General features: G+C 45.7%; 1 protein-coding gene across 1 annotated transcript; it reads right to left on the reverse strand.

Moving 5' to 3' along the window:
* Positions 1-1,230: 1,230 nt before the first annotated feature.
* LOC140394832 (S-modulin-like) lies at positions 1,231-24,964 on the reverse strand. The gene is made up of 3 exons (XM_072482009.1): positions 24,537-24,964; positions 10,374-10,485; positions 1,231-1,638 (listed from the first exon to the last, which is right to left on the reverse strand). The coding sequence occupies exons 1-3, from the start codon at positions 24,915-24,917 to the stop codon at positions 1,529-1,531; spliced, it is 603 nt and encodes a 200-aa protein (XP_072338110.1). The 5' UTR covers positions 24,918-24,964; the 3' UTR covers positions 1,231-1,528.
* Positions 24,965-26,008: the final 1,044 nt, after the last annotated feature.

Below are 26,008 nucleotides of genomic sequence, written 5' to 3' on the forward strand. Positions count from 1 at the left end.
GAGCCCCCAAAAGGCTGAAAGTATCCAAATACATTTAGATTTTTTTTTCTCCAAAATTGGCCCTCTTCAGCTTTTCTTATCCATGTGAATGCGCAGTCTATCATTCAGTGTGGTTCCAGGTGTAACAGTTGTCAGTGTAAAACGCTGTCAGTGGCGCTCGCAAACTATTCACACTGATACACTCGGTGAGGTAGCAGCACTGTTGTGGTGCTCTCCAGTGACACACAATGTGCCCTGGAAACTAGAATGCAAATATGCTGGAGACATGTGCTCCCATTTTAACCAACCCGCCCGATGGGGAGTGGGGTGAGAGGGGAGTTAAAACAGCTGCCAGTCGTTACCCACTGTGTTTTCACCTTGTTTGCGCTACCCACAAATTTGACTCCTGAATTTGCGGAAGTGTGGAAGCTGCCCACTGGGCAGGGCTGCTTCACTACTGAAATGTCAAGGTCTGATGATATCATAAAATCACAGAATCATAGAATTTACAGTGCAGAAGGAGGCCATTCGGCCCATCGAGTCTGCACCAGCCCTTGGAAAGACCACCCTATCCCCATAATCCAGTTACCCCACCAAACCTTTTGAACACTAGGAGGCAATTTAGCACAACCAATCCACCTGGGACCCTGGAGCCGGGAGGCAGCAGTGCTAACCACTGTGCCACCGTTTCGTACCGAAATTTGGATCCTGAGGCAAAAGGCAAAAGCATTCAAATTGCAGTGTTGGAGACACCCTTGAAACCTGGACTGGGACCAGAAGGAGCCCAATTAAAGTTGTTGTCTTGTTAATGGTGGCAGCAACCTGACCCCAGATGCTCTGTGTTGCTGCTCAGAAACATTTTCATTGACAACTGATCGTAGAAACTCCCCCAATTGAATACCCCCGGCCCTTCAATAAAATAACTTCTGGAACTAGATTATAGTGATGAAAGGATGAGAATCTACATCTGAAACCAAATTTGGGGTTGAAATTCAACAAAACCTGGAGTTCCAGATCGAAATCCATGTGCAACCCATACTTATTCCAATATGTCTCAATTATAAGTGGGTTTTACTTAATGCTACAACACCTTCTATATTAAAATCAAATTTCTAACCTTGACAAAAAGAATAATCTCAGACAATGCTGGATGTATTACATTAAGATCTCTTCAAATTCCACAAATGGACAATTAGAAAGGAAAATGCACATAACTTCTCCTTAGTTAAGTACAATAAGGCAACTAGGTAACACAATTAAATGACATTTATTTGGGACCCAAACATCCATAAAAGTTCTGATACGGATTGCCAGTAAATGACCTTGTGGATTAAGAGGATTTAACCATCACTTCAGATTAGGAAAATCTCAATCACATTCACTGAGCATGCAGTAAACCGTGTGAAGTACATGTGTATGTTAAAGTGAAAATGAACAGTGGAATATCTTGAATTTAAGTGTACAGCTCTTGCTCAATATTATGCAGAAATATGTAACATGTAAACAATCTTGGAACAGTCTTTGGAAAAATTGTTTCCAGTTTGGAAAATTATTGCTTCTGTTGCTTTCCTTTCATTTTCTGAGGTTCAAACTGTATCAGTCGGAGTATATCCCTGTTTTCAAGGGTGCCTTGAATAAACTCGCCTTCCGATAGTTTATCTGTGGAAAACGACATTTAATTTAAAAATATGTATGTTGAAAATAAACCTTTGCTTCATTATTCTAGGTACAATGGTCATTTCTTTAATATTGGTTTCTTTGGAATGTAAATTGTGAAAAAGTAGTGTTTGCGTAAAGCAGCGATACTTTTTGACATAAATGGGATATTCTTAAGTAAACTGGAAAGTATTTCAACTGAATGAATCACCTTTTGAGCGAGTGTATTTCACCAGAAACTGCACCATACATGCCAGCTTTTCTTTGATCCTTTGTCAGTAAGTAGGTCAATTTTTATCAGCTCGTCCTAACAGCTCACAGGCTGGTGAGATGTAAAACTTCAAGAGTTGATTCAGTCAGTTGTGCATGTATTAATACAGTAATTGATGTGTTATGCTGCTTCGGATAACACAGGCTGCTACTTAATACAGTCTTAACTAAAGGATGCTCCATTGGACTGCGGATAGTGCAGACTGGAGGTGCCATACCTGAAATTGTAGCTCTTGGCAAACGTGGACCATTCTCGACTGTGGAAGCACGGGCCATTGTCGCTCATGACGGTGTTCGGGATGCCATGCCGTGAGAATGTCTCTTTAGACGCTTTGATGACGGTCCGTGAGGTGAGGTCTGGCAGCTTCAGCACCTCAGGATAGTTCAAAAAGTAATCCATGATTAAGATATAGTCGCGGCCATTCGCGTGGAATAGGTCAATGCCAACATTGGACCATGGAGAGGTCTCTAGATCATGTGGTTGGAGCGTCTCCTTGCTCTGTGCTGGTTGGAAGCTCTGACAGGTTTCGCAGTTCAGGACCATATCCGTGATGTCCTGGTTAATGCCGGGCCAGTAGACAGTTTGACAGGCCCTGCGTCTGCACTTTTCTACACCCAGGTGTCCCTCATGTATCTGCCGCAGCACCATGCTCTGGAGACGTAGCGGGATGACTATCCTGTCCAGCTTGAGCAGGATGCCGTCGATCAGCATCAGGTCATCCTTGACGTTGTAGAATTGAGGGCATTGCCCTTTCTGCCAGCCATTGCTGAGGTTGTGGATGACTCGCTGCCGTCTCTTCTCGGATGAGAATGATCTTCTCATCTGTTGCCGGGAGAGTGCTTGCACACAGTTGTACCTGCAATTCAATGTGCTGGATGATCTCCAGTGGTTCACTGGGTGAGTTGATGAAGCGGGACAATGCATCGGCGTTGATGAGCTCCTTGCCAGGTGTGTACACCAAATTGAAATCATACCTCCGGAGTTTCAGCAGAATTCTCTGCAAACGAGGCGTCATGTCGTTCAGGTCCTTTTGGATGATGTGGACCTATGATCCGTCTCAACAGTAAATGTTGGCAAGCCATAGACATAATCATGAACTTTGAAGATGCCGGTGAGAAGACCGAAACACTCCTCCTCAATCTGCGCATATCTGGTCTCAGTGGGTGTCATTGGCCGTGATGCGTATGCTACTGGTACCCAGGATGACATGTCGTCTCTTTGAAGCAACACCGCCCCAATGACATCCTGACTCGCATCTGATATCTTGATCTCTCAGTCTGGATCAAAGAATGCAAGGACGGGTGCAGTGCTGAGCTTGGCTTTCAGCTCCAGCCACTCTGTTCAGTGCTCCGCCTTCCACTCAAAGACAGTTGATTTTTTTCACCAGGTTGTGGATGGCCGTGACCAATTTCAGGATGAACTTGCCAAGGAAATTGACCATTCCCAGGAAGCGCAATACTGCCTTCTTGTCCTCGGGGATTTTCATTGCCTCGATGGCTTTAATTTTGTCTGTGTCCGGGCACACGCCATGTTGCGAAATCTGATCGCCCAGGAACTTCAGCGTGGATGTCCCAAAACAGCACTTGGACCCGTTTAGCTTGAGGCCATGTTCATGTATGCGTCGGAATAATTTCTTGAGTCGCGACACATGTTCCTCTGGGGTTGTGGACCAGATTATGATATCATCAACGTAGACACGAACCCCTTCTATTCCCTCCTTCAAGTGTTCAATGATGCGATGGAAAATCTCTGATGCTGAGATGATGCCAAATGGTATTCGGTTGTAGCAGAATCTGCCAAAAGGCGTGTTGAAAGTGCAAAGCCTTCTGCTGGATTCTTCAAGTTGGATTTGCCAAAATCCTTGGGATGTGTCCAATTTTGTGAAGAAGTGCGCGTGTGCCATCTCACTCGTGATTTGTTCCCTCTTCGGGATGGGGTAATGTTCCTGCATAATGTTTTTGCTTAGTTCCTTGGGGTCAATGCAGATGCGTAGGTCCCCCGAAGGCTGCTTTACGCACACCATCGAGCTGAACCAGTCGGTTGTGACCTTGGATATGATGCCTTTTTGTTGGAGACTCATGAGATCTGCCTTCAGGCGCTCTCTCAGTGCAACAGGGACACGTCGTGGTGCGTGGACCACTGGCTTGGCATCAGGCCGCAGTAGAATCTTGTACTCGTATGGCAGCGTGCCCATCCCACTAAATACATCTGGGTACTGGGTTAGGATGTTGTCGATGCTGGCCAGGAAAGCGCAGAGTGAGGGGTGCAGGAAACACAAGGCATAGAAGTAAATGCCATGGGTATGCCCCCTCCCCAGACCCCTACCTTGCCCTGGACTAAGTGCTGTAAAGGCCCGACCATTGGGTGAAGATTGAGTCATGCCAAAGGGAAACCTCCTCGGAATCCACTGAGGGTGTGTGGTCGCCATCCCAGATGAGAGCGCAAACTGCAGCCCAACCCGATCCAGGCACCCTGATAGAGATAGGCGTTAGTCTAGAGCCTGTACCTTCCAGCTGGATGAGCCTGAGGAAGATGGCTGCATGCAGTTAAATTGTATGGCAGCTCCCCGAGTGACCCCCATAAGGACTGTAGTGCAGGTGAACTGGCATTTGTTGCACATGGAATTGGACACTGGCACGGCGGCTTCCGTTGTGGTGAAGAATACGTTCAACATCATTAAACAAGGCTAGCTTGACCACCTACACTGGTGGGCCATTGATATGACTGTGACTCCGTTTATATGTGTTTATAGTCGCCAATTGGCACACCTTCCACTTATTGTGGTCTGGGGACAAGAATGTGTAGAGCCATGATTGGTTCAATCATTTGTAGCTAAATTGGCAATGCATCTTCCTGATGGAGTCCGGGGGCTTAAGCAAAGTGTTGGGCGAGTACTCCGAAGTATTTCAATCCGGGATGGGAAAGGTAAAATAGGCCGTAGCTCGCATTCATGTCAACTTGGGAGCCCAACATCAGCATTTCCAGACAAGCCCAGTCCCCTATGCATTGTTGGATAAAATAGGAACTGAACTCAGTTGGTTGGAAAATCTGGGTATTATCAGGTCTGTTCGTTTCACGGACAGGGCGCCGCCGATGGTGCTGGTGTTAAAATTAGACAAGCCAGTCCAGTTATGCGAGGACAATAAGCTCACCATGAATATGGCTTCAAGGTTGGATTGCTACCCTCTGTCCCGCATTGAAAATCTTTGCGCGAAGCTGGAGGGTGGACGTTCATTCACTGAGCTCGACATGAACCATGTGTTGGACGCGGCCTTCCAGAAATGTTTACAGTAAATACACACAGAGGACTGTACGAGTACACCCGGCTACCTTTTGAGGTGCCCTCTGCCTGTGCTATATTTCAATGAGTAACGGAGAACATCCTGAGGCGGTTGCCGTGCCTGGTGGTTTATTTGGATGAGGTGCTGGTTGCGGGAGAACATCCAGAGAACCTTGAGGCAGCACTGAAATGTTTCTGTGAATCTGGTGTCCGCTTACAGTGGGCAAAATGTAACTTCAATGCAAGGTGGCCTACTTCAGTCACCAGGTGGATCGTGAAGGCTTAGGCCCCATCACAAGGTGCGCGCCATTCAGCAAGTCCCCATCCTGACAGACGTCTCACAACTTGGTTCACTTTTGGGACTTGTTAACTATTAAGGTAAGTTCATCCTGAACCTTGCAACCCTGTTGGCCCCCTTACATCTCCTTTTGAAGAAGAATCTAGTATGGGCATAGAGGGAGCAGCCAGAAACAGCTTTTCTGCAGGTGAAGAGGCAGTTATCGTCTTCCAGGTTACTGATCCACTACGATCCCGCCAAAACCTTACTCGTCATGTGCAATACATCGCTTTACGGTATTGGGGCCGCTCTGTCACACCGGATGGAGAATGGTGGGGAGTGGCCAATTGCTTTCATCTCTCGGACACTGACTGCAGCGGAGTGGAAATATGCGCAGATCGAAAAGGAGGGTCTGGTGGTGGTATGACCAGTGAAAAAATTTCACCCATATGTTTATGGCCGCCATTTCATTATTTATGACGGACCATTAGCCTTTTCTTGGTATCTTCAGGAGGACAAGGCGATCTCACTCATCGCCTCCACAAAGATCCAGCACTGGGCCCTGCTCTTGGTCACTAAAGATCATTCCTTTCAGCATCAGCCAGGAAACCAGATAGCAAATGCCGATCCACTGAGCCATTTGACTTTATCCATTAGCCCCACATTGTCCCCCCAGGTGGACTCTATCTATCAGGGCATCTCGGACCCGTGAATGGACTCAGACATTCATGAGGTGCTGTGCACCATCAGCAGCAGCAGAATTGTATTCAACCACAATCTGCAACCTCATGGCCCAGCATATCCCCCACTCTAATATTACCACCAAGCCAGGGGATTAACCCTAGTTGAATGAAGAGTGCAGGAGAGCATGCCAAGAGCAACATCAGGCATACCAAAAAATGAGGTGTCAGCCTGTTGAAGCTACAACACAGGACTACTTGTATGCCAAGCAGCATAAACATCAAGTTAGAGCTAAACAATTCCACAACGAATGCATTAGCTCGAAGCTCTGCAGTCCGCATCCAGCCGTGAATGGTGGTGGACAATTAAGTAACTCCCTGGAGGAGGTGGCTGCACAAATATCCCCATCCTCAATGATGTTTAGCACAGGCTGTTTAGCACAGGGCTAAATTGCTGGTTTTGAAAGCAGACCGAGGCAGGCCAGCAGCACGGTTCAATTCCCGTACCAGCCGCCCCAAACAGGTGCTGGAATGTGGCGACTAGGGGCTTTTCACAGTAATGTCATTTGAAGCCTACTTGTGACAATAAGCGATTTTCATTTTCATTTCATTTAGAGGAGCCCAACACATATGTGCAAAAGACAAGCTTGAGGCATTCGCAACAATCTTCAGTCAGAAGTGCCGAGTGAATGAACCAACTCGGTCTCCTCCAGAGATCCCCAGCATCACAGATGTCAGCCTTCAGCCAATACAATTCACTCCACGTGATATCAAGAAACGGCTGAAGGCACTGGATACAGCAAAGGCTATGGGCCCTGACAATTTTCTGGCAATCGTGCTCCAGAACTTGCTGCAAGCCTAGGCAAGCTGTTCCAGTACAGCTACAACACTGGCATCTACCTGGCAATGTAGAAAATTGCTCAGGTGTATCCTGTACACAAGAAACAGGATAAATCCAACCCAGCCAATTACCACCCAGCAGTCTACTCTCCAGCACCAGCGAGTGATGGAAGGAGTCATCAACAGTGCTATCAAGTGGCACTTACTCAGCAATAATCTGCTCATGGACACTCAATTTGGGTTCTGCCAGGGTCATTCAGCTCCTGACCTCATTACAGCTTTGGTTCCAACGTGGACAAAAGTGCTGAATACCAGAGATGAGGTGAGAGTGATTGTCCTTGACATCAAGGGAACATTTTACCGAGTTTAGCATCAAGGAATCCTAGCTAAACTGGAGTCAATGGGAATCAGGGGGGAAATTCTCTGCTGGTTGGAGTCATACCTGTGTCCTGTGAGAGTACCTTTAAGAAATGGATGTTTAAGCAATGTACCTTTAAGAAATGCAGTGAAGTCAGAGTGTGGGTGGAACTGGGCTTCAGCTCGGCCATTTTGAAGTTTTTAGTTTCAGTTTGAGAGAGCAGCTGGGAGTGTCTGTGTGTTTTGCTGAGAGCTGCAGGAAGGAAAAGAGCTGGTCTGGTGATTTCTGCAAATCCAAAGACTATAAATATATTGAATGTAACCTGTTGTGCTCCTATTTTTGAAGGGTTGATGTCTTTTGGATGTTTTAAAGGAACAGTTTGCAGGATTGGGTAGTGTATTATTTTCGGGGTTATCTTTGAAGTAAGGGGTGTTAAGAGATCTAATGTTTATTTAAAAGGTTAATTTGAGTTCATGGAATAAACATTGTTTTATTTTAAAAACCACGTGTCCACAATTGTAATACTACATCTGGGGAACAAGCCGTGTGCTTCAAAAGCAACAATCCATTAAAAATGATACATTTTGGGGTTCTGAAAACACCTCTCCCATAACACCTGGCACAAAGGAAGATTATTATGGTGGTTGGAGGTCAATCCTCACAGCTCCAGGGCATCACTGCAGACTGCAGGAGGTCTTTATGGTAGTGTCCGAGGACAAATCATCTTCAGTTACTTCATCAATGACCTCCCTTCCATCATAAGGTCAGAAGTGGGGATGTTTGCAGATGACTGCACGATGTTCAGCACCATTCGCAACTCCTGAGATAATGAAGCACTCCATGTCCAAATGCAGCAAGGCCTGGACAATGCCCAGGCTTGGGATGACAAATGGCAAGTTACATTCGCACCACACATGTGCCAGGCAATGACCATCTCCTACAAGAGAGGATCTAACCATCGTCCCTTGACATTCAATGGCATTACCATCGCTGAATCCCCCACAATCAACATCCTGGGGGTTACCATTGATCAGAAATTGAACTGGACTGGCCACATTTAGATTATGGCTACCAGGGCAGGAATCCTACGCCAAGTAACTGACCTCCTGATCCCTGCCCCTCCCCCCCCTCTTTCCCAAGAATGTCCACTATCTACAAGGCACAAGTCAGGAGTGTAATGGAATACTCTCCACTTGCCTGGATGAGTGCAGCTCCAGCAACACTCAAGAAGTTCAACACCATCCAGGACAAAGCAGCCCGCTTGAATGCTCCCCCTTCCACAAACATTCATACCCTCCACCACCAACGGACAGTGGAAGCCGTGTGTACCATCTATAAGATGCACTGCAGTAACTCACCAAGTTTCCTTAGACAGCACCTTCCACACCCATGACCACTACCATCTGGAAGGACAAGAGCAGCAGATACCTGGGAACCCCACCACCTGGCGGTTCCCCTCCAAGTCACTCACCACCCTGACTTGGAAATATTTTGCCGTTCCTTCACTGTCGCTGGGACAAAATCCTGGAACTCCATCCCTCACAGCACAGTGGGTGTACCTACACCTCAAGGACTGCAGCGGTTCAAGAAAGTAACTCACTGCCACCTTCTGCAGGGCAACTAGTATTGGGCAATAAATGCTGGCCTAACCAGTGACAGCCACATCTCACAAATGAATTTTTAACAGCTAGCAGGCAAGTTGAGGGAATTTTCGTCAAAACTGTCAATGTTTAGTGTGGAGGACGGTATACTGTTATGGGGTATGTGCATTGTCGTTCCTGAAAAAAGTCAGGAGCTGATATTAAAGGACAATCACAATAGACATCCAGGTGTCCAAAATGAAGATGTTGGCAGTTATGTCTGGTGGCCGGGCCTGGATGCGGACATTGAAGATGGCCCGGCAATGCACTGTTTGTCAGGACCACCAAAAGCTCCCACCTGCTGTGCCCCTTCACCCTTGGGAATGACCAGGACAGCTGTGGGCACGATTGCATTCAGGGTTCAATGTTACTCCTATTAATTGACGCCCATTCAAAATGGCTGGAGTACCACAAGATGGCGGCAACCACCTGCTTGGTAAACATCAAGAAGTTGTGATTGTCGTTTTACACGCATGGCATCCCTGAAGTGCTCGTTGCAGACAATGAGACCCCTTTCACGAACGAGGAGTTCTCGGGTTTTTGAAGGTGAATGGGGTACGGCACATTCGTACTGCCCCATACCACCTGCCGTCCAATGGTTTAGCAGAAGCGGGCAGTACAGACATTCAAAAGAGGCCTCAAGAAGCAGTCTCCAGGTTCAATGGACACAAGGTTGGCTCGTTTCTTATTTTGCTGTCGGACCACTCCACATGCAGTGACCCGCAAGACCCTGGCTGAAATGCTGTTGGGGCGTAGACTTCCAACCTACCTTAGTAAGATTTTCTCCAACATAGGTGCAAAAGTGCGCCACTAGAGCTGCTAGTGCATTGCCCTGTTCAACATCGATCACCCAGATGCTTTGTACCAGGTGACACGCTTTATATTTGAAACTTTGCAAATTGTGCCAGTGGGTTCCAGGATTATCCTCTGCCAGACAAGACCAGTTTCCCATCAAGTACAAGTCTAAGGTCGAATCATGCGAAAGCCCATTCATCATATTGGTCCCAGGGAAACAATTCTTCAAAAATTTCCAAGTTAGTCTAAAGTTCTCATCCAGCCGACTCTGGTACCTCAGAAGCCCAAGGGGGTAAAGATGGCGAGGTGACTGGGTTCGTGGACACAGATTCGGAAATGGAAACTTCGGCGTCGGAAATCTCCGATGGCGAGTCGACAGTACAGCAGCCACTGAGATGTTCCCCTCGAAAGCAGCGTTTGCCTTTAAGGATCACGCCGTCCGATCTGGCACCTTGGGTGTACTATGTCCAACCAGATGCAATGAGAGTCCAGCGTAATTCAGGAAATACACCAGGGGCCTATGTATTGAGCAGTTCTCTCCTGCACCTCACCAACCCCAGCATTACCCTTTCCCTTTCCCAAACATCTCACACTTACCATTTTTCTTCTTGCCAAAGTACTCCCAGATTTTGTCAGCCCTCTTCTCTGGGGTGTTCTCATCCTCTGGCAGGGTCTTCTGTTCATCCTCATTTATCATTTTAAATATCGCCTGTGGAAGAATGAGAAATTGATTTCACTAAAAGCGGAGATGAGACTGACAGACAATGACAATAATTCTGCACAGGACACAGTTGTCTGTGCATACCTTTCACAGGTTTATCTTTATTTCTCTCATTGACACAGCCGCCAAATTAAATCAAACTGGATTCACTTCAAAGCAACTTATAGAACTGTCAATAAAAGACGGATAATAACCCCGTTTTTGTTTTCAAATGATCTCTTCCTTTCCTCTCTCCTGAAGACCATATAGATGCAAACATCTTCCAATATCTCATAACAAGTACCGTTTACATTCACAAGCCTGAACTGTGTGTGCAAAGCAAAGCCCATCGCAGTTAAGACCATAAGACATAGGAGTGGAAGTAAGGCCATTCGGCCCATTGAGTCCACTCCACCATTCAATCATGGCTGATTTCAACTCCATTTACCCGTTCTCTCTCCATAGCTCTTAATTCCTCGAGAAATCAAGAATTTATCAACTTCTGTCTTAAAGACACTCAACGTCCCGGCCTCCACCGCCCTCTGTGGCAATGAATTCCACAGACACACCACTCTCTGGCTGAAGAAATTTCTCCTCATCTCTGTTCTAAAGTGACTCCCTTTTATTCTAAGGCTGTGCGCCTGGGTACTAGTCTCCCCTGTTAATGGAAACAACTTCCCTCCATCCACCCTATCTATGCCATTCATTATCTTGTAAGTTTCTATTAGATCTCCCCTCAACCTCCTAAACTCCAATGCATATAATCCCAGGATCCTCAGACGTTCATCGTATGTTAGGCCTACCATTCCTGGGATCATCCGTGTGAATCTCCGCTGGAGCCGCTCCAGTGCCAGTATGTCCTTCCTGAGGTGTGGGGCCCAAAATTGCTCACAGTATTCTAAATGGGGCCTAACTAATGCTTTATAAAGCTTCAGAAGTACATCCCTGCTTTTATATTCCAAGCCTCTTGAGATAAATGACAACATTGCATTTGCTTTCTTAATTACGGACTCTACCTGCAAGTTTACCTTTAGAGAATCCTGGACCAGGACTCCCTTTGCACTTCAGCATTATGAATTTTGTCACCGTTTAGAAAATAGTCCATGCCTCTATTCTTTTTTCCAAAGTGCAAGACCTCACACTTGCCCACGTTGAATTTCATCAGCCATTTCTTGGACCACTCTCATAAACTGTCTAAAGCTTTCTGCAGCCTCCCCACCTCCTCAATACTAACTGCCCCTCCACCTATCTTTGTACCATCGGCAAACTTAGCCAGAATGCCTCCAGTCCCGTCACCTAGATCGTTAATATATAAAGAGAACAGCTGTGGCTCCAACACTGAACCCTGCGGGACACCACTCGTCACCGGTTGCCATTCCGAAAAAGAACCTTTTATCCCAACTCTCTGCCTTCTGCCTGACAGCCAATCGTCAATCCATGTTAGTACCTTGCCTCGAATACCATGGGCCCTTATTTTACTCAGCAGTCTCCCGTGAGGCACCTTATCAAAGGCCTTTTGGAAGTCAAGATAGATAACATCCATTGGCTCTCCTTGGTCTAACCTATTTGTTATCTCTTCAAAGAACTCGAACAGGTTTGTCAGGCACGACCTCCCCTTACTAAATCCATGCTGACTTGTCCTAATCCGACCCTGCACTTCCAAGAATTTAGAAATCTCATCCTTAACGATGGTTTCTAGAATCTTGCCAACAACCGAGGTTAGGCTAATTGGCCTATAATTTTCCATCTTTTTTCTTGTTCCCTTCTTGAACAGGGGGGTTACAACAGCGATTTTCCAATCCTCTGGGACTTTCCCTGACTCCAGTGACTTTTGAAAGATCATAACTAACGCCTCCACTATTTCTTCAGCTATCTCCTTTAGAACTCTAGGATGTAGCCCATCTGGGCCCGGGGATTTATCAATTTTTAGACCTCTTAGTTTCTCTAGCACTTTCTCCTTTGTGATGGCTACCATATTCAACTCTGCCCCCTGACTCGCCGGAATTGTTGGGATATTACTCATGTCTTCTACTGTGAAGACTGACACAAAGTACTTATTCAGTTCCTCAGCTATTTCCTTGTCTCCCATCACAAAATTACCAGCGTCATTTTGGAGCGGCCCAGTGTCAACTTTTGCCTCCCGTTTGTTTTTAATGTATTTAAAGATACTTTTACTATCATTCCTAATGTTACTGGCTAGCCTACCTTCAAATTTGATCCTCTCTTTCCTTATTTCTCTCTTTGTTATCCTCTGTTTGTTTTCGTAGTCTTCCCAATCTTCTGACTTCCCACTACTCTTTGCCACATTATAGGCTTTCTCTTTTGCTTTGATGCATTCCCTAACTTCCTTTGTCAGCCATGGCTGCCTCATCCCCCCTCTGATAACCTTTCTTTTCTTTGGGATGAACCTCTGTACTGTGTCCTCAATTACTCCCAGAAACTCCTGCCATTGCTGTTCTACTGTCTTTCCCACTAGGCTGTGCTCCCAGTTGATTTTCGTCAGTTCCTCCTTCATGCACCTGTAGTTACCTTTATTTAACTGTAACACCTTTACATCTGATTCTACCTTCTTTCTTTCAAATTGGAGATTGAATTCTACCATATTATGATCACTGCCTCCTAAGTGCTCCCTTACTTTTAGATCTTTAATCAAGTCTGGCTCATTACATAACACTAAGTCCAGAATGGCCTGTTCCCTCGTGGGCTCCATCACAAGCTGTTCCAAAAAGCCCTCCTGTAAACATTCAATGAATTCCCTTTCCTTGGGTCCACTGGCAGGCAGCATTATTTACCCAGTCCACCTGCATATTGAAGTCCCCCATGATCACTGTGACCTTGCCTTTCTGACATGCACTTTCTATTTCGTGGTGCATTTTGTGCCCCCGGTCCTGACCACTGTTAGGAGGCCTGTACATAACTCCCATTATGGTTTTTTTGCCTTTGTGGTTCCTCAACTCTACCCACACAGACTCCACATCATCTGACCCTATGTCGTTTAGTGCTATTGATTTAATTTCATCCCTAATTAACAAGGCAACCCCGCCCCCTCTGCCCACCTCTCTGTCTTTTCGATAGGTTGTGAATCCCTGGATGTTTAAATGCCAGTCCTGAACCCCCTGCAACCATGTCTCTGTGATGCCTACCACATCATACCTGCCAGTCACAATCTGGGCCACAAGCTCATCTACCTTGTTCCGTACACTGCGCGCATTTAAATATAGCACCTTGAATTCTCTATTGACCGTCCCTTTTTGTTTTCTTAGTGTGGTGGACCTTGGTTTACTGAGCCTTTCCATATACTGTGTCATATTTTGTGGGATGGGGACAATCGTAACCACTCTTGAGTTTTGTCTGTTGGAAGGCAGTTGGAACCTGCCTTTTTCTCGTACGATGTTCTTACGCATTTTCCAAAAGACCTCACTGATCAGGACAGAGAGTTGTTTTTTGTGTGTTTTATTTTAATACTTTGCTGCCAACCACAAGGCGAAGAAAGCAAGAACATGGACTCAAAATTTGGCTGCATTTCCCCCATCTTTCTGGTTCTGTTTTGGATCCAAAATGGAATTTGCGGTGCCAATGCTACTGGCTGCACCCGATGCTGTCTTGGTGAGGGCATTAGCACAAGCACTGGGAACGGGTAGTGGAGTACACAGAGCAGGCAGCTCCGCATGCATGTCTGATTTGGCTCTAGTGGTGCCGTTTCCAGCCTGACCACATCAGATTGCACCCTCTGCTAACTGCACACAGCTGAACACGATTTCAGCAGCAGGAAAGGCCCCACAGCTCACCCCTCCACCCGGCACCGGTGCTATTTAAAGGAGGTTTGCAGGTTAGTTGCAGATTAACATCCATTGGTTGTTGCTGAGTTAGTAGAGGTGTTTTGGGGTTTTAATTGCTGCAAGGAATGGTGTGGCCATGAAGGCCTTCATTCTAACTTCAAAGGTTCTGCACATGTGGCATAAATTTCCAACGTGTATGCAATGGTTTATATCCCCTGCAGCTGCAACAAGACAGGGAGAAGGGGCAAAGGCTACCTGGGGGAGGGGGGGGGGATACAAGGTTCTGATAGTGGGAGGAGAAGAAGGGGGTGAAGGGCTGTCAGCAAGAGACCATGCCCATCCAGGGTCCTCAGCCAGCCATTTCCTTACCTCGACCATTCGGCCCATCGAGTCCGCCCTGACCCTTGGAAAGAGCAACCTCCCTATGCTCAAGCCTCCACCCTATTCTGGTAACCCAGTAACCACACCTAACCCTTTGGGCACTAAGGGGGAATTTATCATGGCCAATCCAACTAACCTACATATCTTTGGACTGTGGGAGGAAAGCGGAGCACCCGAAGGAAACCCATGCAGACACGGGGAGAGAGTGCAACTCCACACGGACAGTCACCCAAGGCCAAAACTGAACCCAGTTCCCTGGTGCTAACCACTGTGCCGCCGTGCTGCTCTTTCTGGCTAGACTGTGGATAAATGACCCATCAATTGTTGTACTAGAAAAGGAAAACCTAATTCCCATTGAACACCAGTCAAACATTTTTCCACTAATCATCAGAACATCCACTTAACCTCTTTACTAACATAAAGGAAATAATAAAACAAATGTTTCGAACAGCTTTATAAATGGAGCTTCGCGAAATTTCATACAAAATTCAACTGATCAACTTTGTTCATTCCCTTAGTGCCTGTCTTCCAGATGCGTTTCTCTGTCTGCGGCTCCTGTGCAACGCTGCCCCAATGGCTGCAGCATGACTGGTGGAAAGTTATTAGCTTTCAATGGGAGAGGCTGCAGGTGGAGTTACAATATGACATTAAGCAGCTCTAGCCCTTGAAGGACGGGTATTGGGTTGCACCACTCAGCATGAATGGCGGTGGGCTGAGCTGGCTGGCTGTGGTCTGAGCTGGCTGGCTGTTAGGCAGCAGCACTGGTGAAGTGACAATGGTGAGGATGAAAACCTTCATCCTGAAAGAGGACAACAGGTTTGTGCACAATTGACCAAATGTCACTGCTGTGGTTCCTGGGAGTGGGTGGGTGGGGGAGATGCTGGGAGTATGCAAGAGAGGGTTTGCAGGGGGAGTATGCGCGACTGGGCTTGGGGATATGCGTCAGAGTGCTTGGGGGAATGCGCGAGAGGGCTTAGCAACCCTAGTAATGTGTTGGAAGACAAACCCCTGAACTTCTATGACACCTTGTAGACCCTTCGCACATTGCCATCTGCAGCTGTTCTGGCAGTAATCTCAGCCATAAAGTCTTCTGTCCGAGGTTCCACTGCAGCAGCTAGATATTGCTTGGTGCTGGGTTCTTCCATCAACCATTAACCACAGCCTTTTTGGTAGGCCTACCAAAGCACCAAGCAGTTCATTGTTCATGCCGATCGGCTTCCCTCTGCTCCCTGCCTTATCTGAATCCCCTGCAGCAGAAATCGACGGGACCTCCGTGCAAAGTTTAGAGGCTATCTTAGAGATGGAACATAGAATCACTACAGTGCTTTGGACCCTTTGGGTGGCAGGTGGCACAGTGGCTAGCACTGCTGCCTCAAAGCACCAGGGACCCGGGTTCAATTCCGGTCTTGGGTAACCATCTGTGAGGTGTCTGCACATTCTCCCCTTGTCTGCATGGGTTTCCGCTGGGTGTTCTGGTTTCTTCCCACAGTCCAAAGATGTGCAGGTTAGGTGAATTGGCCATGCTAAGTTGCCCCTTAGTATCCAAAAGGTTGGGTTGGTTTACAGGAAAAGGGTGGGAGCTCTTTCAGAGGGTCAGTGCAGACTGGATGGGCCAAATGGTCTCCTTCTGCAGTGTATCAATTCTATGTTCCATCTCTAGGATAGCCACTAAACTTTGCACAGTATCAGTATCTGAGCTGGTGGCTGTGAGTGTTCTAAGGGTCCTTCCTGCTACTCCATAAATTTATACCTGTGATCCATCGCCCCCATAATTTTGAAAAGGATAGGAAGCAGGAGAGCGAAAGCCAGGCAGGTAGCCAAGATAAGGAAAGGATAGCTGGGAATTCTCCAAAATCTTCTCCTCAGACCAGGTAGAAAAGGTACTGAGCATGGAAGTGAGGCTTGGAAGCCTAAGTGTTACCTTTGTTACAAAGTGGGACACGTTCGTTCAGCCTGTTGGAAATTGAAAGGAAAGCCCGTGGGACTTGTGGGAGTTCATAAGGAGGATTCCGAAAAGGGAACAAAAGTGGAGAACACTACAGGGCAGACTGTAGCTTTAATTGGACTTAGATGACCTGAGGTAAACACTGCTGTGGGGAGCAGATGTGAGGAATGAGGTAGATGAGAGATTTGCCAGTTTTGTGTCTAAGGGGAATGTCAGCTGATTTTCCTCCACTTATGTAGTCAAACTCGTAACTATCTTATGGAGCATAGGTGCTACTGAAGAAGGATTTGGCTTTCTCTCCAGAGAGTTCAATGAAAGCTGTGATAGTAGCAAAGGGGATAGCTGGAGATTGTACCCCAGTTCTAGTGTATAACATCTAATCGGAATGTGATTTAGTGTCAGGTCCAATATTTGTCAGAGTGGTGAAGGAATTCCCAGTGGAAGGAGTACATTAGCTTTTGGGGATGGTATGGCAGGAGTGAAGGCTGTAGCTTCACCCATGAAAACGGAGAGTCCGAGGGATGTACTGCAGTTAGCATACAGATACCAACAGTTGGGTCTGTGAGAGTTAGGAAAACTCAATGGACAGTCAGTGACTCAAAGAAAGAAATAGTTAATCACTAATCAAGTGATAATGGTAGGGATTCTGATTCGGCCGATACAGATGAAATTATCTCTACAGGAACGATTCCTCGCATAGACTTGTCAAAGATAAAAGCTAGTAGAGACCCAGATTCTGAGAACTCTAAAACTGAAAGTGACCATAGAAAAGAGGAGTCTGAATCTAATGGTAGTGACAGTGATGAAGAGGCAGATGAGAATTCTGAATCCAATTTCGGCTCTGATTATGAAGTGATGATAAACAGCTGTTAGAGAATAGACCTGTCACTAACTAACCTTGAACAAATGGCAAGGAATTCTTCCAAAGCTAGTAAAGAAGGCAGAAAACCGTTGGAAGAAAGTGACTTCGACTTTCCTGAAAGTAATTTGGTGACAGCCTCTTGTAGTCAACCCCATTACCATTAACTTCAGGTGCAAGAGCATGCTTGCTTTGAAGGAAAATATACATGATAGCATGGCATTAGTTAGTCAAGACGAGGATAGTAGAACTGTGAAGTGACACTAAGCAAATGGCTGGTTAACCCACATCCTTTTAAAGGTCCACAGTGCCTCTTTGAGGTAAAAGAAGCAATGGAGATAAGATAGTCAGTAATCAATTCCTTTCAAAAATTAAGAGGAAGGTGGATGGAGAACCACGTGGTGGTTCATCCACTGCATCTGTTAACACCAACCAAAAGTTTATGATGTCAATGACGTGCTATCTTTAGATTCTGAAAGTAAAGAACAATTGAAATCTGGAAAGCACAAACTGTTTCAGTCTGTGTTACCAAATTAAGATAGGGATTGTGATTGTGAAAACTTCAATGAGGAGGTAAAAGCTGTAAAACCAAGAATGGTGTATATGAAGCCAACTAACTCTGGGAGGATTGAAACTTCAGCTGCACTTTTTGCTGAAGCTAGCCATGTGACGGACACGAGAGAATGTGAAGTTGGAGGGGCTAATGAATGTTTATTCATTGGAAATTAAACAGATATTTCCTTCAGCATTGACAATACTGTAGGAGTGGTTTCAAGACCTGTGTAATGAGTCAGCTTTCATGTGGGGTCCTTCCCTGTGGCTCAACTCAGTACAGAGAGCAACAGACACATAAACAATCTGGATAAGACGGTTTTATTTTCCCAAGCTTGAGTTTGTGTACACGAGAGATGAGATCTGGATGCTTGCCAAGATCTATCTGCTAAACACTGATAAAAGCACATCAATTATACAATTTCCAAAAATCAATAGCCCACCCCAGTTAGACTCGATCCAATCCCTGAAGCTGTCATGTCCAAATCTATCCAATAAAATTGCGATCATCCCATGATTGAGCCTCATCCTGTTACCTGTTGTTTACCAAAAGGTTTTACGTCAATCTTTTTATTTTAAAAAAAATGTTTGTATTCTCCATTTTCACATTTTCCTTCAAAATTTACACCCCACCCACAGATCCCATCCTCCCACCACCCCAAACCACGGCCTACCTGTCAATATATGCATCCAATAAAACAAACCCTCCCACGGTGGCAACAAAAAATAAAGGAGAAAAAGAAAAAGGAGTCCGGGACCACCCATGGTCACCATTGACCTATAGAGTCCACTCCCCCTCCCCCCACTACACTCAATGCCATCCAGCCTCTGAAAGAGTACCGTACATGATACCCAAGAGTTGTACACCCCCCCCCCCCCCCCGTCTCCAACTCCTCCCGTCCACTGCCTCTTGTAAAACCCCTCCCCCCAACCTTGGTTCCTTCCCCCCAACTTTCCACTCCGGCTAGACCACTCGGTCCCTGTTCTGCCAGGCTCCGATGGCCGCAGCTCCTCCCCCTACCTCACTCCCGCTCACTTGCCGGCTTAAACTGGCCAGCGTGGAGGCCCCCGCCTGGGTCCCTTTCCCCCTTGCCCGGCCCTAGGAAAGCCCAGGAATCCCCTTTTAGCACACAAACCCCGCATTTCGACCTACACCCCAAAGAGCCCTCATTTCGTCTGAAAGTCCCATCACTTCCCTTGTCCAAATATATACAACATTGGCTCCTTTAGCCCATACACCCGCACGCAGTGAAACAAAAAAAGAAGAAAATACAGTCAGTCATGAGGTCACATCGGCACATGGCCATTTCTCAATTTCTCAGTTCTGCCACAGTCCTTCTGCCTTTGCAAACTCCTCCGCTGCTTCCGCCTTTCCAAAATAAAAGTCCCTGAGCTTGTAAGTCACCCTCAGCTTCGCTGGATATACAATGCCGCACTGCACCTTGCTAATGTACAGTGCCCTCTTCACCCGGTTGAAGGCAGCCCGCCTCCTCGCCAGCTCCACCATAAAGTCCTGGTATACACGTATACCAGCTCCAGCCCACTGCACCACTCGCTTCTGCTTGGCCCAGCTCAGGACCTTCTCCTTCACACTGTACCTATGGAAGCACAGAGTCACTACCCTTGGCGGCTCACTTGCCATTGGTACAGGCCTCCACGACCGATGAGCCCGATCCAGTTCATATCGGGAGGGATCCTCCCCCTCCCCCAATAGTTTCGCCAGCATCGTGGCAAAATACTCAATTGGCCTCGGTCCTTCAACTCCTTCGGGCAGCCCCACAATCCTCAAATTCTGTCGCCTGGATCTGTTTTCCAGGTCTTACATTTTTCCTCGCAGATCCTTGTTAATGTCCATCACCTTCCGCATCTCCTTCCCCATCGAGGCAAGTTGATCACCGTGCTGCAATAATGTCTCTTCCACTTCCTTCAGCGCCTCCCCTTGCTCTCGCACCTCCGCCACTGCGCTCGCCACCGCCATCATCACCGGGGAAATCGCCTCCTCCACCAGCGCACTCAAAACCTCTCTCATCTCTTTCCTCATTGTCTCCATGTATCTTGTAAACTGCCTTTCGAATTCCGCAGCCATCACCTTAGTTATTTCTTCAGCCGTAAGCAATGGGCCTCCCCTGGTGCTCCAGCCTCCATTTTCCTTGGTGACCCCGCGGTGACCTTTCCACTCCCCGACGGACCTTCAGCTGTTTTCTTTACGGACGATTATTTGCTTATCCTCGACATTTTTCTTTACTGTGCCTTTACTGTTTCTTCCTGCTTTTGCCGCCTCCGTGGACGCTGGGACCGGGCTTAAAGCCCCGAAAATGCCGTTCCCGAACGGGAGCCCTCCATTGTGCTGCCGTCTCCCGCCCGCCGTCACCGGAAGTCCGTTTTACGTCAATCTTAAGTTGTTTTCCCCATCCTAGCATCCTGCCGACCCTTTGTTCAGTTAAAAACAGGATGGCAGAACTGGCATCATTTTTACTCCGTGGATTGTTTCAGAGAGCCAGGATATCAAAAATGGCTTCCTTTTCACTTCCAGAGGACATTGGGGCCACTGATAAAAACTTGCTTACTATGTAATCTGCTGATCACACATCTCCTATGTCTCAAAATCATGGGCAAGTTAGCTGGCCTAAATCCCATCATGCATTGTGGCCACTGCTTGGCCACTGCTTGTAGCCACAATTTACATGATTATCACTGCTATGTCCTAAAATACAGGTTTAATGGTTAATAATGATTACCCAGTACACTGTCTATAATTAATCTCAATCCTTAATAAGCTAATTTATGTAAAACTACTCTAGTGGCATCACAGCTATTCAGTTTTAAGAGGTCTCATCTTCAAATACCACTTACAGTTGAGTTGCAGAAGGTCCTCAAAATTTGGTTAAATATTCATTGGACAATCAAAAAAGATTAACCGCCTTACATGAGAGCAGAAAGAGTATGCACAGAGTTGTAGGGAAACACCAGAGAGCACTCACGGACATAAGAAATCCTGAACCAATAAACCACACCCATCTCGACAGTTAGAGACTGAAATACCATGCATGTTGGACATGTTGGTGAGATCGCTGTGGTCCACAGAATGGCAAATAGAGGTTGGGAGATTGAAGGTCATGTTGGAGGACGAAACGGTGCTGGCCGCCCTGGACATTTCCAGACCATAATCCACTTGACAGGTTTAAAACCCGGAACATAAGGTGATTCCATTGGTGTTTGTTATTACAACAGTTCAATGATAGAATTGTACATATTCCAAGAAAGAATAATGCGATTGCAGATGCATTGTCACCAGTTTAATGGCTGATGAGTTTCCAGTGTAGAGACTGGGAAGAGAACTTATATAATGAGGAAGGATAAATAGATATGGGTTTGTGATTTATGTCTTGCATACCTCGTAATCAAATGTCTGTGCCCTGAAGTTTCATTCTTTTAAGGAGAAGGTATGTAAGGTCCTTCCTGTTTGTTCCTGTTTGTTCCCTTATTTTCCCTTTTATTTTTGCTGTTACATTTTTGATCCATGGACGTTTACTGGATGTTAATGGTACAGTCAAAACAGCCTGTGATTTTATTCAAACAGAAGGATCCAGAAGGGTATGCTGTTTTAAATTGGTAATTGGTGACATCAGTGATGACTCGATTTGATCAATTTGTCTGGTGGTGAATGAATTAGCCCAAAAGGCAGTACTCTGCTCAGTAACAGATGGTGATTAGATCTGAGCACACTGGAATGTTTCAGAGTTGCAGGAGTTGACTTTTAATTTCAGTTTGACTCCTTGCACGTGTGAGTAAGGACCGCTGTCTTCATCCCTCTCACTTTTCTCCAGAAAGGCTGTGATTCTGAACTGGCAGGGAGCCTGGATGAACCTATGTACCGGGGAGCCGACCGGGGAGCTAAGGCTGCACACAGGGAGAACCAACTAACCCTCTCTGCAGAAAGGGCTGATGTAAACTGACCAAAAGGCAGATGCCTGGAAGTAAACCATAATCTGAAAGCAGAGTTTTATTTGAAGCCAAGGGGTCTCTCCCAGAAAAGCTGCAATATGTTTCTAAGCTACAGCGAAGATCGTTACAGGTTACGAACCAAGAACTTTGATCAACCAGCATGCTGTGAGGAAAGCAAGCTAAAAAAACTACCATTGGAACCAAGGACTTTTATCATTTGACCTTCATCTTTATTATTTTCACCCCTTTCCCGACCATCACCAACCCCCCTCCCCCCGGCCGTGTCTGTCGGTTGTCTGTCTTGCGTTTGGGTAGGGGGTGAGATAATAAAAGCAGATAGTAGGTTAGCTTGTTGGTCATCCAGTTGTAATTACTGCATATTTCACCTTTACTCTGTTATAAACAACAGTAATTGTGTTTCAACTTACAAACCTGGTGACTGTAATTACAGCGCAGCTAAGGGCCAAAGAGTTTGGGCGTTTTTATAAGAATTATTGGTTAATTCAATTTTGTTGTGTCTCCGGGCCAAATGAGGTTCCAATTAATTGCACACCTGCCCAGGGTGCCATAACAATGTCAGAGCAAATACAGTACTCCTACTTCTTAATTGTCTTCCTGCTCTTACACCTTTTGATCTTTTAGCCTTGGCAAGTACCAGTTCTTGGATATTTGAAAGGAAAAGGGCACAACGGTTTGATTGTGTTGTGGGGTGGAGAAGTGGGGAGGAGGGGGAAGAAAGATGTACATTCTTACGCCATGCGCAGCATGTAAATAAGAAGATTGTGAAATGAGGGAGAAGTAGGGAATGAGAAAAAGGATTGGGTATGAGCACATGGCTGGCTCCTCCACATGGGTAAGTACATTCAGTCATACTTGTGTTCCACCATGGGTGCTGCTGCTTCCTCTGTTAGAGAGATGTAAGTATGTTGGTGAGTGCGTTGCAATGAGTTTATGTGAATAGCCTGTCATAGTTCAACAGCTGGCAGTCCGTGCAAACCATGATGTGTGTGTGTGAGACCTGCAACAGTGATAAGTGTGTGAGGGTGAGGTGGCTCAATAGTCATGATTGATAGAAGTAATTGGTAGGTGAGTGAAAGGGATTGGTGAATGGAACAGTGTGTGAGATTATTGATTCAGTTGAAGATGACCTCCCTGATCCTGATCACTTATATAAGACTAATAAACTTGCAGAATTGTATGCTGCTCCTTTGGGCTACACTAGGTGCATTGACTATGACAGCTACCTACTCCCATTGCGTTCTCAGGGTTGATCTGGAGTGTCCTGATCCTGTGCCCCTGTGATGGAAGGCGCTTCTCACCTTCTCCTCCTCCTGCACCAAAGTCTCCAGTGCTGTATTTGAGAAACATAGAACCTGTTGCGCAATTAGTTACTGTTTCTCAGGTCAGGCGCCTTCCCAAACTACTCCCAAGACCTTCTCCAAGCCAGATTGCATCTCCCTTGTAAGAGGTGCAGGTTGACTTTAAAAAATGGACGTTAGCTTTAAGTATTGCTAGTTTCGCAGGAACTTGTGTCCCAGTAGATGCATGCAACCTTCATGCAAATCAGCAGCAAGCATAAAATTTGCATCCTGCTTGCATTGAAAAAAACATGCGTAGCATGTTCGCGTCTGAGTGTGATCTAATTTCCCCCACAGGTATTTAATTAAATCTTTTCTGAGCTCAGGACATCTCAAAGAGAAACAAACAGAAGTCTTCGCAACCATTCTTAAAATTTTGAAATGCAGCTGAAAGAGTGACTGTGGGCGTATCACTAAGAAACCTTCAATATTTTCACCATACTCATTTAGGACCACTACTATGAATTTAGTCAGTCTTCTTCAATCTAATAATTCCTCTGTGATTGCAGTATAAACATACTTAATGAGATTCAAATATGAATTGACAATTCTATCTATTATCGGATGCTATGTACTTAGAGTTATTCGGGTGATGTGTTTTATATTTAAATTATGATTGTGCTACAAAATCAGTGTATGGGGTCCCATGGCATATTCAAATAAGATCAGGAAATTGTCCCAGTAACTGAGCTCATGTTTCTCCTACGATCAAATCCATGAAGAAACAAAACCTGGTTGTTCATTCATTTTCTGTTTGTGCAATCTTGCTGTGAGCATATTTTCTGCTTGTTCCAGCTACATAATTGTGGCTGTACTTCAAAAGCAAAGTGCCAAAAGATGTTTTGGACTATTTGTCAATAATGCACCAGTTAAAGTTACTTCAAAGTTTAAATTAAGTTCCATAATGGTAAAATTTACACAATGCCATTATGCATATTGGGAAGGCTCCAGATTATTTTAGGAAAAGATGAAGATCTTATTCACCAAGAGGAGAAAACTAATAGAGTTAGCCCCATTCATCCCCTGCTTCTTTACTGTTTGTAATGGTCACTGGCTACAAAGCAGGCCTCGATTACAAGTGTTGCCTGAAAAATATTCTCCGCAGACTAAGAATAAAGATTGAGGAGAAGTATAAAGAAGAAAACAATCTCAAAATGCAAATTGAGCGACATAATATTGTGCCGATTTGTAAAGCTGATATTGTGCAAACGTGTGCATTGATTTTTAAAAATCAACTGTACCTTGACGATTTCCAATATTTCTTCCTTGTTGATTGTGCCATTGCCATCCACATCATAGAGAGAGAAAGCCCACTCAAGCTTCTGAGACATCTTTCCAGAGGAGGTGAGGTGAAGGGCAATGATATATTCCTTAAAATCCAAGGTCCCATCACTATTGGTGTCAAAGCTCCTGAAGACATGTTGGGCGTATGCCTTTGGGTCCCTATCTGGGAAAAAGCTGGCGTAGATCTTCTCAAATTGCTCCATGCTAATCAGACCACTTGGGCACTCCTTCAAGAATGTCTGGTACCATACCGCAAGCTCCTCTTCTGAGTACTTGGTATTCATTTTGAGGTCTTCCAAGATATCCTTGGATATGGCGCCACTTTTGGTGTTTCCCATTTCCACCCACACTGGCTAGAAGAAGCAAAGAACTAAAAGAGACGTCTTCTAACTCTCCTAACACCGTACAGACTGATATCAGATCTGTATTTATCTGAACAGATTAAGCTTTATGGATTAAAGGGATTAGTCTTCATCTCCTGCCTGACATTTGCAAAGACAGCAAAATTCTAACATATAGAGCAGGCTAATTAGCTAATGGAAATAACTGTGACCTAAGGCATGAATTTTTAAGGTATTAACAAACTACCTGCTCTTGAAGGTAGTTAACTGTCTGCACAATGTTAGAGAAAACAGTACTTATTGTTTGTTAGTTTCCTGTCTGTTTGATGTGTGAATTCACAGAGAATGGAATAACATGTTATTCTTATTATTTAGGGTCAGGATGTGGATGACACTGGTAAGCTCAAATTTGTTGTTAATTTACATGGAATAGCATTTACATTATATTAATTATTTTCTTGATTAATAAGGGGATCAGGTGCTATGAGGAGAAAGCAGGAGAATGCGGATGAGAAAAGTATCAGCCATGATTGACTGGCGGAGCAGACTCGATGGGCCAAGTGGCCTAATTCTGCACCTATGTCTTATGGTCTCCGCCCCGCCCCGCCATGCCACATTTCTGCCCTGACCCGCCAGCGGGATTCTCTGTTATGCCGGCTGGTCAATGGGGTTTCCCATTGTGGGGCAGCCCCAAGCCGTCGGGAAACCCCCGGGCATCGGTAAAACAGAGAATCACGCCGGCAGAGAATCCCGTTCATGGTCTTATGAATGGCCTGTTTCAGCGTTTATACCTCCTTCCATGTTTCCTCATCCAAATCTACCACGAGCAGCAGCACTATTGCAGACAGACAAGCATCTAGCATTAAGTTACTGGCTTTCGTTTTCGCATTACTTTGACACACAGACCCCTTTCCATTGTTTATGATGATCCAACTTCATATGAATTTGACAAATGGTAACCTGAAAAAGGAAAGAAAGGAAATAAATAATCCTTTCATCTTAAATCGGATTTTAAAAATTCTGCCATGGGATGTGAGCATCACTGACCAGGCCAGCAATTCTGTTGTCCATCCCTAATTACCCTTGAG

Source organism: Scyliorhinus torazame, chromosome 18 (genome assembly GCF_047496885.1).
Source record: "Scyliorhinus torazame isolate Kashiwa2021f chromosome 18, sScyTor2.1, whole genome shotgun sequence".
Classification (NCBI taxonomy): Eukaryota; Metazoa; Chordata; class Chondrichthyes; order Carcharhiniformes; family Scyliorhinidae; genus Scyliorhinus; species Scyliorhinus torazame.